The sequence below is a fragment of the Pituophis catenifer genome, unplaced genomic scaffold (assembly GCF_029215685.1).
Source record: "Pituophis catenifer annectens isolate HBS135680 unplaced genomic scaffold, rPitCat1.0.hap2 SCAF_1, whole genome shotgun sequence".
In the NCBI taxonomy this organism is placed as follows: domain Eukaryota; kingdom Metazoa; phylum Chordata; class Lepidosauria; order Squamata; family Colubridae; genus Pituophis; species Pituophis catenifer.
In genome coordinates, this window is record NW_027256881.1 from 144,111,006 (window position 1) to 144,128,018 (window position 17,013).

The 17,013-nt window shown below is 38.4% G+C and overlaps 1 protein-coding gene across 1 annotated transcript in view; it reads left to right on the forward strand.

Moving 5' to 3' along the window:
• Window positions 1–17,013, forward strand: part of KLHL29 (kelch like family member 29) — a 278,015-nt gene that overhangs the window by 108,691 nt on the left and 152,311 nt on the right. The window contains exons 2-3 of the mRNA XM_070955789.1: window positions 6,344–6,485; window positions 7,259–7,801. Coding sequence (XP_070811890.1) covers window positions 6,344–6,485; window positions 7,259–7,801 — 685 coding nt within the window. The remainder of the gene's footprint in view (window positions 1–6,343; window positions 6,486–7,258; window positions 7,802–17,013) is intronic.

A 17,013-nucleotide genomic window follows, 5' to 3' on the forward strand; every position in this document is an offset into this window, starting at 1 on the left:
TAAACCGGGCATGGGCGTGGCCAGTGTGTGACGCATCTGGCCCATGGGCCGGGAGTTTGACATCCCTGTTCTAGATGCTTAGATTGTATGAATTAGAAGCGTTAACTACAGCCTAAGAAAGTATTAGAATTGTATCAGATAACTGATCAAAGTCTTTTTTTTCCCCCAATACCGGCAACATAATGTTTGTGAAAAGCAAATTTCTTAAGGAGAATGAAATTAAAAGTATCATCTACATATAGCTAAGCAGTTGGGGTCATAAATGGATAGGTATCATCTCACCAATGAAGGGTAAGGAAGTAAGAAATTGATGGCTAGGTTAAAAAAAAAAATCTGAAATTTATATATTGACCTTTCCAAAAAGAACTCTATATGAATCATTATTTTGTGTCTTCTTTATTCAATACAGATATTCTATTCTGGGGACTATTATTTAATGGTATAACTTTCAGTGTAATTGATAATTAAGCATGAAGAAGTGTGTGTGTAAAGATTGTTACATTTGTACATTGGACAGAGACAGAAAGGAACTAACAAAATTATTCCAAGGAGATGTTACATACAAACCATATTCAAGCTCACATAGGATTGGTGATTTAGCTTTCATGGGCAGGATTATACTGAAACAGGAGTGTCAAACTCGCGTCATCATGGTGGCGTCACATGATGTATCGTGACTTTTTCCCCCCTCGCTAAACCGGGCATGGCCAGCACGTGATGCATCTGGCCCATGGGCCATGAGTTTGACACTCCTGCTCTAGACTCTTTCAGAGGCAGCATGCTTTACATTTTTTTTTTCCATGAGTTAGTGTAGGAGTAGAGTGATAGAACAACTTTGAGAGATAAGTATGTATTTGTGTTTATTTGCAATCAAGGATAGAAAATGGCAAAACAAAAATCTAAAAATAAACTGAAGTAAAGTAAAACTTTTACTTTGCATAAGAAACAGCTGTTTTGCTGTTACAGAACATTTTCATTAAATTTCTTGAATTATGAGTTTAATACAGCTGTAAAAACATCAGATGAATGCAAGAAACTTAACAGCATTTGTTCCCTGAATTTATATATCTGTGTAGAGCTTGGTTTTTATTTGTACATATGCCTTTAGTTTGAAAAACTGAAAAAGTGTTAGAATTTGATCATTTCATTGAGAAGATTTTCATTTATTTTGCTACGAGCAAAACAGAAAATTATTTAAGGTTGGTAGTCCTCAACTTACAACCATTTAATGACCATTTAAATATATGACCCTGAAAAAAGTGACCATTTTGACCATTTTTCACATGACTATTGCAGCATACCCATGGTCACATGATCAAAATTCAGATGCTTGCCAACTGGCATGTATATATGACAGTTGCAGCGTCTGACAAGCAAAATCAATGGGGAAGCCAGATTTACTTAACAACTGTATTATTAACTTAACTGCAGTGATTTAACAACTGTGGCAAGAAAGGTTATAAAAGGGAACAAAACCCATTTAACAACTGTCTTGCTTAGCAATGGAAATTTTACGATCAATTACGATCGTAAGTTGAGGACTACCTGTATAATAAGAAAGACTCGTCATGGTTATTTAATTGTTGAGATATTCTCCATCCTATATATTTGATGTGAAATGAATGTTTATTGTTTATTGAGAGAAATGTTTTCTTCATATCAATATAATCTGCTATCGTATAACTGTAGAGATCCCTTGTGTTTATTGAAAGTGGCAAGTTTAGCATTACTTACATATCTTTTACACTGGCTGCATGTGAATATTACTTACATTCCATCCATATTCTTCCACAACTTGAACTCGCAAACCTTTAGAACATTTTTCTTAGCAGGTTATTCTTTCTTGTTTCCCCATGTTTTTAGTGTTCAATTTGTGCTTGGTATTGAGAAGATTACCATACTTATTGATAAGTGTGTGACAATTACAGGTTTTCAAATGAAGTATTGTGAAGTGTGTTAAAAGATATCTAGTAAAATATTTTGAGTGTGGCTACCATGGAAAAGCAGCTTGTAAACAAATAGAAGACCATCACACCTACATAATCTCTGAACTAGGTGATTAAAATAGGCTACATCGGGCTCCTTTTGGAAAGCAGTTCGAAATGATAGATTTGACTGATTACATCAGCCAAAATAGTGTTGGTGTCAGCTTTGGAAGCCATATTAGGCTGGAAGCTTCCATGCTGCCACCTTCTCATATGTGGGAAAGTAGGAGGGGGGATTTAGTAGGGGGGTGGTCTGTAGACATAATAGCATTCTTTTTGTGTGTCAAGGTCAGGGTGATCCTGCATCTGGAGAAGGAGTGGTCGGAGTGAGGTCTCGAGATGGGACGGCGGTTGATTGGAGCATGTGATCGACTGAGGAGTGAGGGGATGGTTTGGGGTTTTTTGATTTACTGAGGGAAAACCCGGACCTCTCAGATTCGGGTTTTCCCAGATGTGCCAGTTTACCTATTCTAGTATGAAGAACTTTGAAAAATGCTTGCTTCAGCAACGCTGACAGTTGGGATATGATACGTTTATCAATTAGCATCTGGGCTCAATTTAAGATTCTGATTTTTATCTTTCAAGCCTAATCCAATTGGAGCCAGGTTATTCCAAAGGCCATCTACTGACTTTCTATTATTTTAAAAATAATGATATTTATTATTTATTTATTTATTAATTTAATTTGTATACCGCCCTTCTCCCAGAAGGGACTCAGGGCGGTGAACAGCCAAAATTAAAAAACATAACTCAGGGCACTCGCTGTGTTCATCATATGAGGAAATTGTCTAGGTCCCACTATCAAAAGTGAACCTTATCTCAGTTTATAAGTCCTTTTTTCTCAAGGGCCAAGGTTTGGAGGCTTTCTTGGTGATGACTCTCAGGTGGTAAAACTCTCTTCTCTGACAGAATAGACCAGCTTCTTTTATCTTCTTTCTGTTCTTTTGTCTGAAGAATTATGTAGTTTTTGCTCTGTTTTTTATGACTGATTCAAGGGAGTGTGTATGTGTATATGGTTAAAACATTTTTTAACTGAAAGGTGTGCATCTGTTGACTGAAAGGCAGGATTAGCAATATTACAAGTAAATAAACAAAATAATGCCATTGGGCATCTTGATATTTAATACCTTCCTTTTCTGTTTCTTCCTAAAATATATGCTTTTGAAGTATCACAGCCACAAAGCCTTTTCAGAGGTTGTCTATTCAAACAAGTAGACATTTGGCCTCTCTTTTCTTTCCTTTTGAAACGCACACCTGAAAGTGTGTTTCAAGCAATTTACCTCTTTCATGTGTTCCTTATTTAATCCAAATAAGTGTGTGACATGAAAGCTAAAAAGCAAAGTACACCATAATGCAATTAGTTCCTGTGATGTCTACAGAACATTTTAGAAAGCCCATCTCTTTACAGTGGCCAACGAACATATCAGATAATTAAAGCTAAAATAAATGTTCCTGTGTGCTACTAAAGACACAACAGTTCCTTTTACCATGGCTCTGAATTTCCAAAGCAATCATTTATATCTTCAAGATTACCAAAATTTAGCATTCCAAAACAGAAAAATAAGTCTGTTATTAGGGTTTGTTTGTTTTTTCATTTAGCATTAAACATTTAATAATTAATCAGGAATTTTATTGAGCTACTTCTCTATTTTTGATTTCCTTCATTGTACCCCAAGATTACTAGGCACTGTAAATTAAAATTTGTAGCTTCTTTCTGACTGAATCAATACTGGTTTGGGAGTGTGTTTGCATTCTGACAGGTAAACCTATTCATTATGAACCAGGAATTGTGAACCATGTTTTGATTTATTTTATTTTAATTTAATTTAATTTAATTTGTATACCGCCCTTCTCCCAAAAGGGACTCAGGGCGGTGAACAGCCAAAATTAAAATACATACAGTACAAAAGTTAAGATAATTAAAAGAGATTAAATCAATCGGCCTCCCAATTTAAAACCCCAAGTCTATAAAATTTAAAAATCCCATTAAAAACCATTTAGGCTAGGCCGGCTTGCTGGAATAAATAAATCTTCAGGGCCTTACGGAAGGTACGGAGGTCCAGGATCAGTCATATTTCAGGAGGTAGCTCATTCCACAGGGTGGGTGCCCCCACAGAGAAGGCTCTCCCCCTGGGGGCCGCCAGCCAACATTTTATTTTATTTATTTATTTTATTCAATTTGTATACCGCCCTTCTCCTAGTGGACTCAGAGCGGTGCACAGCCAAAACTCCAAAAAAAAGAGCCTGGTTTAGCTCTGCAGACTAAAGCACCGTAATTAACATCCAGCTGTCTGCAATTACACCAGTTCGAATCTCGCCAGGCTCAAGGTTGACTCAGCCTTCCATCCTTTCTAAGGTAGGTAAATTGAGGACCCAGTTTATGGGGGCAATAAGCTGACTTTGTATAAATATACAAAAGTATGAAGGCTATTGCTTAACGCATTGTAAGCCGCCCTGAGTCTTCGGAGAAGGGCGGCATATAAATCAAATTAAAAAAAAAAAAAACCTAAAACACATAACAATACAAAATTTAAAATTATTAAAAGAATTATATACTTTGGCCCAATTTTAAAACATTGCTTGACCAATGGCACCCTGAGGAGGCCCTCTCTGTGAGAGCGTATTGGCCGGTGGGAGGTTATTGGTAGCAGCAGACTGTCTCGTAAGTACCCTGGCCCTAAGCCATGGAGCGCTTTAAAGATGAGAACCAACACCTTAAAGCGCACCTGGAAGACCACCGGGAGCCAGTGCAGCTCACGCAGGAGAGGTGTTACATGGGAGCGCCACGTCGCTCCCATAATCACCCGCGCGGCCGCATTCTGGACCAGTTGGAGCCTCCGGGTGCTCCTCAAGGGGAGCCCCATGTAGAGAGCGTTGCAGTAGTCCGTGACGAGGGCATGGGTGACTGTGCATAAGGAGTCCCGAGTCCTGATCCAAAAAGGGGCGCAACTGGCATATCAGGTGAACCTGATAAAAAGCCCCCCTGGCCACAGCCGTCATATGCTCTTCTAAAGACAGCCGTGTGTCCAGGAGGACACCCAAGTTGCGAGCCCCCTCTGTGGGGGTCAATGACTCGCCCCCAATAGCCAGCGATGGCACCAGCTGGCTATATCGAGACACCGGCATCCACAGCCACTCGGTCTTGGAAGGGTTGAGTCGAAGCCTGTTCCTCCCCATCCAGACCCGCACGGCCTCCAGACACTGGGACATCACTTCGAGGGCATCATTGGGGTGGTCTGGGGTGGAGATGTACAGCTGAGTGTCAGGGAGGCAGAATAAAAGAATTTTTTGACTGACAGATCATATTCTGTTTAATCTAGCCAACATGATACTTCCTCCCCAAATATATATATAAATTAGAACACACATATTTTGGACAACTTCTTTTTCTGCTGGAACCTATCTAGATATCCATATGGTGATAAAGAAGGTCTGTATTGTTGTTATATTTGTGTAGGGAGGGATATAATACTGAAAGCCTAATTCCCTTCTCTGGCAGAGACATAAGGAGAAACTGGGAAGCACCTTGGTTATCATATTAAACAGTTATTTTTCTTTGGATATTTATATAAAGCTGTCTTATTTACTTGTATCACAGAACCCTACTCTTTCCTGCTCATTTCTTTTAATACTAAGAAAAATAGCTAGTACAGACTTGGTGCAACTTCTATTGTCTTCATGCATTATTAGTTCAATTGTAAAGATTCTTATGCAATAAAGCCTCTTTAACATCTCAATTGACTTTTGGAGAAAGTCCATTTCTTCAAAAATGGCATTTGCTTTTTCATTCATTATTGGAATAGGGACAATGCAGAAAAAAAATCCCAGCATGAAATTATGCCCCCCGGATAGCTAAAAATTTTATTTGGGCAAACTCAGATAATTGTGATGAGTAATAAATGGTATTAGGGACAAATTATCTAATACCTTGCACATTGATAGTAATATTGTAGAAATTCTATGGTGGTACATATTGATTGTCCTGGCAAGTAAGTAAATTGGGAATAGAAGTGTTCTTTTCACAGCCGCCTTAAGGTAACAATTGTTGGATTAATCATAATACCTTCCAAACAATAAAAATTATATTTAGCTTGCTCTGTCTAATGTTGGCCTAGTTCAGGAGTGTCAAACTGGCGGCCTGCGGGCCAGATGCATCATGCATAGGCCACACCCACTCCAGTTCTGCAAAGGCAAAAAACATCACGATGCGTTACTATCCGACCCGTGATGCGATTGAGTTTGACACCTGTGGCCTAGTTAAATGCAATATAAAATTTTATACAAAAACATGCAAAGCACCATAAGGATTCTGTGTATATATGTCTAATTTTGATATGTTTTCTTTCATTCTCTGACAGACACTTTCCATTTCCAAGACAGATAATCAACCACAAGGATTAGCAACCAGTGTAAGGTGGGGACAGACACCCATCAATCAGTCTACTCCCTGGGATACAGATGAGCCACCATCTAAACAAATGAGGGAGACTGAAAACCCAGGTATACTTTCAGCCTTATTTGCAATTCTGCTGGAGAAAATTGTTCAAAGCAAATTCAATACGCTCTTTCCAATTCCACTCTAAATAAGGCTTTATTGTGAGTCCTTTTTTTAATATCACAGCTGGCTTTGGTTTCTAGTTACAAAGACCTCTTCAGGTTACTCCTATGGCCTATGCCATGGCTAATAATGAACATATTAAAATGCGGCAAATTTGTTAAAGTTCTTTCTTCTGCCCTTTCTGTTCCTGTTTATTCCTGTTCCTGTGCCAGAATAATAATAAAATCCCCCAGGTTTTTAGGTTTAGGTCCTTTGGTTGCGGTGTTATCTAGATGCGTTTAATACATAAAGTCTCTTTTTGTGTCCAGAGCCACCTGAAATATTTTCCAGTTTCCTGACACATCCAGCTTCGCCAGGCGCCTAATTATAATCTCTTTGTAGCGGCTGGAACATGATTATTACACACACTGAGTGTTTGTCAGGGAGCCACAAAAACACATTGGAGAAAGAGGTTAATTTTCTTGGAAGCAGAAAATTACAGAAAACTGTAAACATACTGTCTTGCACGTTGATCAGGATTTTTAACACTGATGCTTTCCTGACATATTATAGCATTTACTGCTTTGCACTTACCATTTTGGACTGATGTCAGTCCATTCCTCTCATTATGAGAGAGAAGGGGACAGACTCAACAGAATCGCATTTTCAGAGGGAGCTATTTTGAGGACTGACCTTTTGCAAAAATTGTTCTTATTGCTAGCTTTCCTTTTTCCAGGTACAGCTCCATGGGTTACAACAGTTGCAGCAGGTAGCCAACCAACTCTTATAACTCATTCTTATGGGATGAATCAGCCACCGACCTTCAGCCCAGCAGTCAACGTCCAAGCCCCTGTCATTGGAGTCACACCCTCACTCCCTCCACATGTTACCCCTCAGCTTCCATTAATGCCAGCTCATTACCAGCTTCCGCAGCAGCCTTCACGGCCTCTCAGTAACATGGTTGTGAATCTGCAAAGCCAGCCTTTGTACACAAACAGTCAACCCATTACTATGTCTTCTATGACTGGGGTTGGTCAGGTGACTCACCCAGGCCATGGGGCAGTAGGGAATGGTCACATGACTTGTCCTATCCTGCCTCCACCACCACCTGCTTTGCCTTCAGCTGCCCTACCTAATAGTGTTCCAGCCACCAATGGGCAGGCTGCTCCTCAGCTTCCTCCTAACCCGACGGGCAATCAGGACAACACAAATGGGGTGCAGATGCTACGGACTGTTGGTGTGGGGAAATACGAGTTTACAGATCCATGGCATCCAAAAGGTAAGTCAGCCCAAACTCTTCATATTTTTGGTAATCGGTACCTTCAAGGATATGTCCACTTTGTGGAGGGTAATAAGATAGTAATATTGAAGTTCTGCCAGCAGCCGGAACAAGAGGAAGACCTGCCAATTAAAGCATCTATCATGTTGACAGTCTTGCACCAGCACTCCGGCATCTGTTTTCCTGCTTTGTATCTGAGGTAGCTTTTCATGAATTAAAGATGATAAACTGGCTCTTCCAAGAAGACAGAGGGGGGGAAATGTGCTTGTTTTGGAACTGAATGACACTTTCCAAAGTATCTCAAATAAGTAGAGATTCCTATATTAAGGCACATGAGACTGCTGTTGCTCTTTGTCATGGATTTTCTTTTATTTCTCTTGAGAAGCACTTTCTTATAAGTCACACCACCATCTTTCTGGCTTTTGTTGTGCTTTTTGAGTTATGCCGTTTCATATGAAGTGTAGAATTTTTCTTCTTTTAACATTTACTAGAATTAGGTTGATATTCCAGTCAGCTCTAGGTACTGGATAGATTAATCAGCCTGAAAAAACAATATGGACATCCCATGGGTTTTGCCATTCAAAGAGGGTATATTACATAGCATAGTTGAAATGAACCTATGTGAAACTATGAGTCTCGTCGAGTTGATGTTAGCCAACAGCAGCAGAATGGGAAAGTCCCCTGATGCAAAGAATTAGGTGTGCATCCAATCTTGTTTGGATTGACTCTGGGAAATCAAGAGGGCAAGGAATCAGCAAATGGGCAAAACCAAATCAGATCTGTGCGCTCTGCAGTGTGTGTGTGTGTGTGTGTGTGTGTGTGTGTGTGTGTGTGTGTGTATGGGTGGGTATGGGTGTGGGTGTGGGTCACCCTTTGCTCTGTCCCAGATGGATCAACATTCTAGGTATACGCCAGTTTTAAATCTGTCAAGAGGGAAAATATATAGGTGCCAACATATTTGGATAAGGAAACTGAGGTCATGTTGTGTGTGTTCATGTCTCTGTGAGATCATTATGTGTATGTGTGTGTGTACAATAATGTGTGTGTGTGTATGTATGTATAGTACCATTAAAAATTATGTCTAACAATGTGAAAGACAAGTAATTTCTCCTTTTAAAAATATAAAGAGCCAGGTATTTAAATTAGTTTTTAAAATCTTAGACCCTTATATTGAGGGTTTTTATGGATACATGAAAATATTGGATTTACTACCAAGTTCTTCCTTGTATTTCTAAAGGTTTTAAAGATTATTTTTATCTAAGTAAAAAAAAAGCAGGAAAATTAATAAGGTTGAAAAACTATCTCAACAGTTAATAAGAGAGGATCTTTCAAATATTAAAATGCCTTGCTGATAAAATTCAAATGCTAATATATAATTCATGAAAACTATTCCTAAGCTTCAGAATAATTCCAATTTTTTTCTGGAGATGGTTCTTTAAAAATTGACAGAAATACTAATATTTAATATCCATGTTCTGGAACCATTTTAAGCTAATGTTCCTCTCCTGTGTGTCCTGGGCTAAGCTTACCAAAATAAGATGAGCCCTTTCGGTAGGAAGGTCTAACACAGATGTTTTCATCCTTCCAATTCATACTTAGAATCGAAGAGGAACTCTTTTCCTAGAAGGTGTGTATCCCATGTAGTGAAATGGAGCCAATATTCACATTTACCGATGACAATCTTAGCTTTATCTATGGTCATAAATTGTAGGGTAGGCAACTGTTTTCTCATGAATTAAATTTTACTAGGTTCCCAGTTTATAGTCATCCCCATCTGATTTATTCTCCCTCATTTAATAGTAAGGAGAGATTGAAGAATTCATATACTAATGCCTGAAAAACAAAAGTAATTTATATATTTATTTATTTATTGGAGGATTCATTTCCTTTCCTCCTTAAAAGCATGTACTTTGAAGCTATAATTGCACTTGTCAGATCTAACATCAAACAAGTACATTTATAATCTAGTTAAATAAGAAGAAATCTTCAATTTCACAACTGTTTAGAATGAAAACCTTAATATAAATTATTAATGAAAACCTTGTTTAGAAGGTTTTTGTTGTGCTTTTTGAGTTATGCCGTTTAGAATGAAAACCTTAATATTAATTATCTTGCGTTCATAAAGAGAGTAGTTTAATATCCCACCTAGATGTTTTGCATTTTTCAGATCTGATTAATTTCAGATTTGTATGTGGCTGGCTGCATGTACTCAACAAAAGGGGACAGTTATGGTTTAAGTATACAAACAAAAATGTTTCCGCTAGTTTTTAGAAATTTTCTCCCTTACTTGGGGTGAATCCCAGTATGCATTATAAGGAAGTTTGGCTACAGATGTTTTTTAATTGTTTTTCATAGTTATTATTCCCCCATCTCATATAGAAAAGCAAGCTTCCCTATTTTACCATTTGACAGTCTACTTCAGGATAATAAAACTGGTTTGCAATTTCTCAAATAAAAGAATATGTCTTGCCAGTCAATATGTAGGATACTGATGTTTATGCATTATTAGGGAACTGGTTTAAAATTGCACATTTTGTTTTTCCTAATTATGTTTCGATCAGATGAGTTGTATTCTTGTAGGATCTCCACTAGAATGCACTCAAATATTTTTGTCATAAGCCATTTTTATTTTATAATACAGTAGAATATTTCTTTCAGTGCAAAACAAAAGAATTAACTGGATATCCCATTTGCAATAGGTCAATGTTTTTCCATGGAATAGTGGAAATTAAACTTTTTTGATTCATCTAATTTCCTTTAAATATTATTCTGATTTGCTTTAAATATTCTTTATTGTCAGAATATATGTCAGTTGAAAATTTAATTGGTTTCATATAGTTGATAGTGATGGTGCAGAGTACCTTTAGATATGTTAAGTATTTAAATGTTTAACCTTGCTACATTATTTTAATAATATTTTCCTGTTAATATATTAAGAAATTAGAATTGTATTGATGCAATTATTGGAATATTTCTCTCCTTTATGAAATGTTTAAAAGTTATTTCTCAGTCATGCTCAGTATTTCTATACCATCAACATTAGAAAATGCTATAGGTAAAGTAAAAACAGCTGCATGTGAGTTGAGATAAAATTTATGCTCCTAAAAACAAATTCTGCCTTCATTGTCAATCAGAAAGGTTGGCAGTTCGACAGTTCAAATCCCTAGTACAAGTCTCCTGCGTGAGCAGGGGGCTGGACTAGATGACCTCCAAGGTCCCTTCCAACTCTCGTACTGTTACTGTAGGTAACTACATAGAAAATTAAGCCCAGTGTTCCTTGTTTTCTGCAGTTCCTGAAATCTAGAGAGACTGAGAAATAACATCAGGTTTAATGTCATTGGGGCCTATAGAATATTGGGTCACAAAATCTTTCAGGTGCCGTAGCGATAGATTTTTAAGTTTCTATCATTTTGGGTCTCTATTTTAAGTTTAATTTATCCCAGTATTAGATAACATTAGATAAAATTATGTTTTAATTCCCACTGAAATTAGACTAATCGGTTGCTCTAAGGAATTATTTAACCAGCTGAATAATTTTAAGGACATTGCTTAAAGCATTTTATAACAACTATGAGGAAATGCATTAGTTCACAGACAGGATGTTTAGAAATTATTAATCAAACACTTGTATGAAATGCTAAAATCAATCTGGTGGTTCCTTCAGATATGTTCGACTGTTTGTCTATCTCGCCTTGATGAACATCATCCTTACATCTTTCCCATTACATTAAATATCTGTCCCAAATGAAGTTTATATTTGTGTTATGAGAATAACTCATTTTTCCAACAGAAATATTTGGTTAATATTTGATTCACAGTATATTCTCAGCAACCCTGTAAGTATCTCCTCCAAAAGACTCAGAAAACTCACATTTCTTTGTACCAACCATGAAAATATCCTTTAGATGTTTTTTAAAGGAAAATATCTTGGTGGCGCAGTGGTTAGAGTGTAATATTGCAGGCTACTTCTGCTGACTGCCAGCTGCCTGCAATTTGGCAGTTCAAATCTTACCAGGCTCAAGGTTGACTCAGCCTTCCATCCTTCCGAGGTGGGTAAAATGGGTAAAATTATTGGGGGCAATATGCTGATTCTGTAAACTGCTTAGAGAGAACTGTAAAGCACTGTAAAGCAGTATATAAGTCTAAGTGCTATTGCTATTGCTAGAAAGGAAAATGGGCATATTGTGTGTATGTATTGTTTGTATGGAAGAATTTTTGAATACATATATAATCTTCTTCAAGAATCCTCTGAGTTGAGTGATGTACAGGTACTCCTTGCTTACCAACTGCCTTGTTAAGCAACCATTCGAAGTTACATCAATGTAAAAAAAAAGCACGACTGTTGTGGTGTCCCACAGTTATACTATCACCATACACAACCAGTGTATATTTACAACACTTGAGTGTCTTAGAAACTCTTTTGCTAAATATTTTTGCTACTCATGTAATTGTACAATTTTATCAATTTTTAACCCTTTCTTCAAATTTTATTAGCTGTCTTGAATATTCACTGATGTGGAAAGATGGAGACTCTATCAAATAAAGTACAGTACAAATAAAGTAGAGAAGTATTCCTTTGTACTTTTTGTTTTCAGTTGCTCCATCCAGTAGGTTTCAGCTGTATTCAGCTACATGGGATCTTCTCTGATGGGAATAGCTTTATCTGTTGAATATAAATAGTGCAGATGGCCAAGTTCACTTGCCTTTTTTTAAAATAAGAATTTATCTAAATTCACATATCTTTGCATAAATGGGAAGGAAAGCACTATGGGAGACAGCTAAGACCCAATGATTATTTAATGCATGTAAACTGTTTATTATAAATAATAATAAATGTATAGAGAGAGGGCACAAAAAGTGGAACACAGATGGCTCTCCAGAGCTTGGCAGACTCTGGGTCAGAGATTAGAACCTCTTTGCTTCTTACCTATTTCAGCAACTGAAATAATTTAAATGTACCTCTTAAATTAAAAACCTCTTGTTAAACAGACTCTCCAGTCCCCATGTTACCTGCAAACCAGTCCTATATACATATTCCCATTTTAAATTCCAACATTTCAATCACAAACATTTTATTTGATTCCTCATATCTTGAAGCACAACAGGCTGACTACATTCACATTCACATTTCTGACCCAACGAATTGCAGGATCGTGCTATATTATAAGCTCACTGCATTTTCTTTTTGGTAGTGTGTGTGTGTGTGTGTGTGTGTGTGTGTGTGTGTGTGTGTGTTACATAAAATCTCCAGAGATGGGAATTAATTTAAATAACTGAAACTGTGATGGTAGGTAGTTGACAAGCTGCCAACAAAAGAGCGGTTCAGTTAAATGCTTTGTTAGCTTCTGGAATAAGAAGCAAAGGTAGCACTAGAGAAGATTGTTCCTGAGCATCCTCTCTGTTCCTGCCAAATCTCTGAGGAGTTCTGGATGATCAAGAGGGTAAAGAGATGCCTGGGGCATTGTTGGTAGACGATAAGAAGCATGCATGATTAGATATGAATATGAGCTCAAATTGAAGCCAACTTTGTGGCAGCAAAGCAAAATTACTTCTTTGCTTTATTGCAGCTGAGGGATGCCAACCAACTGCGCCATTTAGAGGTGCACTCCCTACTTGGAAGAGGTAGTCTGGATGGCAAGTTGTGATTAACTGGCTGATCCTTTTATGGATCAAATTGTTTTGCAGTCAGTTTGGCAGCTGGATAGACAAGGTCCACTGAGGTGTCAGAGGTAGCATCCTGTGATGTTTTTGATCCTGTGCATCCAGAAGACGTAGACAAGGTTTTTAGCTTTGCCACTTGTGGACCTGACTTTTATCCTCTTGGCTAGTTAAAGTGTTAGAAAGGAAATCTGATGTTGCATACAAATTACAGTCAGCACTCAGCACCTGTGGAGGGAGTAGGAACAATCAGAAACCATGAAGGAGATGCCCATTTATCTTCTTATCAGATTCATTGCTGTTGGTTGAAGAAAACGTGGTGGGGCATCACTTACAAACAACTCTAAAAGATTATATACACACATGGCAGTGTGTATGGAATGAAATATACATGGGCATGGAATAGAAATTCTGTTGGTCATCCTCATGAATGCCCTCTGGCAGAATTCGGGTGGAGACTTGTTTGCTTTTGTTATATTACTTGGAACCCTGAAAACAGCCATCCTCATCCATCTCTTCGCAGCTCTTGACCATATTACCTTCTGGGGCTGTTTGTGAAGGTTGGGAGACATGATATTATAATGGTTCTACTCCTTCCTGAATGGGCAAATCCAGTCAGTAATTATAGGGGCAAGAGATCAAGGCAGTGCAGTATAGGAGAAACCAAGGTTTAGTCCTCTACCATGTCCTGTTCAACATCTTTACAAAGGTCTAAAAGAGCCCACCTGTTCTGCTGATGATATCTTATTACCGTGTTTCCCCAAAAATAACACCCTGTCTTATATTTTTTTGAACCTTGAAAGAAGCACTTGGCCTTATTGCCATGCGCTCAAAAGCCCGATTGGGCCTATTATCAGGGGATGTCTTATTTGGGGGGAAACAGGGTATGTATAGGTAGACCTTGGTTGACAATCATAATCTGTCATTAAGCAATACAGTCATAAAATAAAATAAAAATCCCATGATCACTCTGACTTACAACAGCAGTTCTGGTTGCAGTAATTAAGCAAATCACACATGGTAATTATGCACAACATCACATGTCTGGGCCTTGCAACTTTCTGGCAGCTTCCCCATTTATTTTTTGGAAGCTGACAGGGAAGGTTGCAAATGCCAATCACGTGAGTTGCAGGACGCTGCAATCTTCGTAATTGTGCACCAGTTGCCAAGCGCCCAAATCATAAATCATGTGACTTCGGGGATGTTATGGTGACCCCAGCTTTGAGGACTGGCCATAGGTTTGCTCATTCAGTGTCATTCTAACTTCAGTTCAACTCATTTCCTTAACTGAGGGCTACCTGTATTTCTCACTTGAATCTAATGAAAGATGTAGTATTATCCTGACCATTGATTTGAAGGCTGTCATTGTCTGGATGGATAGAAAATTACTCAGAGAACTCAAGTTAGATGGAGATGTCGTTGACCCTCTTAAAAACCCCTCTCTCCCTGCACTATAATTCATTTTACAAGAAGCTGCCTTTCAGACTTCAACTGATGCAAAATACAGACGTCCTTGTATTTATTGGACAATCTCTAATGCCATACAGCACTGCTGCTGTGGGAACAGTATTGGCTATTGGCCATAACGCTCTGTAAGTCTTAAAGCCTGAAAATTTACAAGACTGGCTATCTCAGAAACATTCTGCTGTCCCAATCCCAAAAAAGTGAATATTAGTTGAAGACTCATTTATCAATATGTATGATAAGGAAAGATCAAAAGTTGACATCCCTGTCTGGGATATTTTCTCCTTTGGAAAAGCTTGCTCCCTGAAATGAGTGTGGCTCCCAATTTCATTCCTCTTCTGGCAACTTACAAAAACTTGGCTTTTCTTAAATGCCTTTGGAATCCGAGTGCTGCAATATGTGATTGTTATTACCGTAATTTTTTGGAGTATAAGACGCACCAGACTATAAGACGCACCTACCTTTTTTGGTGAGGAAAACAAGAAAAAGAAATCTCCCTCTGCCTCTAAGCAATTTTGCCTCATTGCAGCAAACAGCAAACAGCCTGCTTTACTTTCATTTTTGTTTTCAGCATAGCTTGATTAGTACAAGAAAAAAAAAATCTGCTCCAGCAATTTATCTTCTTGCAGCAAGCAGCAGAGGCCCAGGCAAAATAGCTGAGAGTCAGGAGGCCGATCCAATCAACATGTGCTAATTAGGCTGTGCTGAAGCTGAAACCAGCTGTTTCTTCTTGCTGCTTGCAGCAAGGAAGTAACCGCTAGGAGGCAGAGGCCAAAGAGTGGGGGCCAGTGGGTGGGTAGGGCTACAGTTGGTTTATAAAACACACCTAAATTTTCACCCCCTTTTGGGGGGGGGGAAAGGTGTGCCTTATACTCCGAAAAATACGATAAATACGATATGTGTTGTATTGTATTCTATTTTATTGTCTCCACACACTCTACCACCCAACACCCTGCTGTGCTGCCTCATCTTGGCAGGGGAGAGAGTCTGGATGAGCAGACAATGCTGGGAATCCATACCAGAAGTATATAACTTCGGTAGGATCACCCAAGCTGTGAAGGTCATTCCAGTTGCCCAGTTAAAGCAAGCAGGCATCTGTATTGGACAAAAGCAATCTAGGAAAATACTGGAGACAGATACTGACGTTGACATGTAGGAAAAGAAAATATGAAGCTTCAAAGACATGGAACATGGCATGTAAGAAGCATAAACACGGGAAAGCTCACCACTGTGACAGATTTAACAGAATAATAGACAAGGAAGTCTTCTAGGGCAACCCCCTGATCAAGCAGGAGACCCTGTATGATTTCAGAAAAATGACTGTCTTAAAAACCTCCAGTGATGGCGCATCCAAAACTTCTGAAGGCAAGCCATTCCACTGATTAATTGTTCCAAATGTCAAGACATTTCTCCTATAAAATAAATATAAATGTTATTTTATTCAGGTTCAATGATACCCAACTCCAACAAACTTTGAGCAGATTATAAAAATAAAGAGCAACATAACAACAAAATACAATAAATTAGACTAAAAAAAAATTAGATGAATAGCTACAAAGTAATTGCAAGAGGGCCGGACAACATCACAAAATGTAGAGCATCACAAACAAGGGAGTTCCATCCATCTTACCCCAATATCTTACCCCAGGTTTTCAAGGCCTTCTACCATTAGAATAGAACCATATGGGTCTCGGGGGAGAGGGCTTATTCCAGAGGGTATACCACACTATACAGAAGGTGGAGGAGGAGCCTGGCGGCGCAGTGGTTAAGGTGCAGTATTGCAGGCAAACTCTGCTCGCAGCCTAGAGTTCAATCCTGGCGGGCCTCAAGTTTGACTCAGCCTTCCATCCTTCCAAGGTCAGTAAAATGAGGACCCAGATTGTTGGGGGTAATATGCAAATAATGCTTAACATTGTAAACTGCCCAGAGAATGCTATAAAGCACTATGGGGCGGTATATAAGCCTAAATGCTATTGCTATTGCTAAAGTGCATTTCCTAGGTACCGAAAGTCACTGTTTAATCGAGGGGAGCAAAGAGTATGCCTGCCCTGTCAGTTTGTACCAGTCAGGCATAAATCACTGGAAACCGG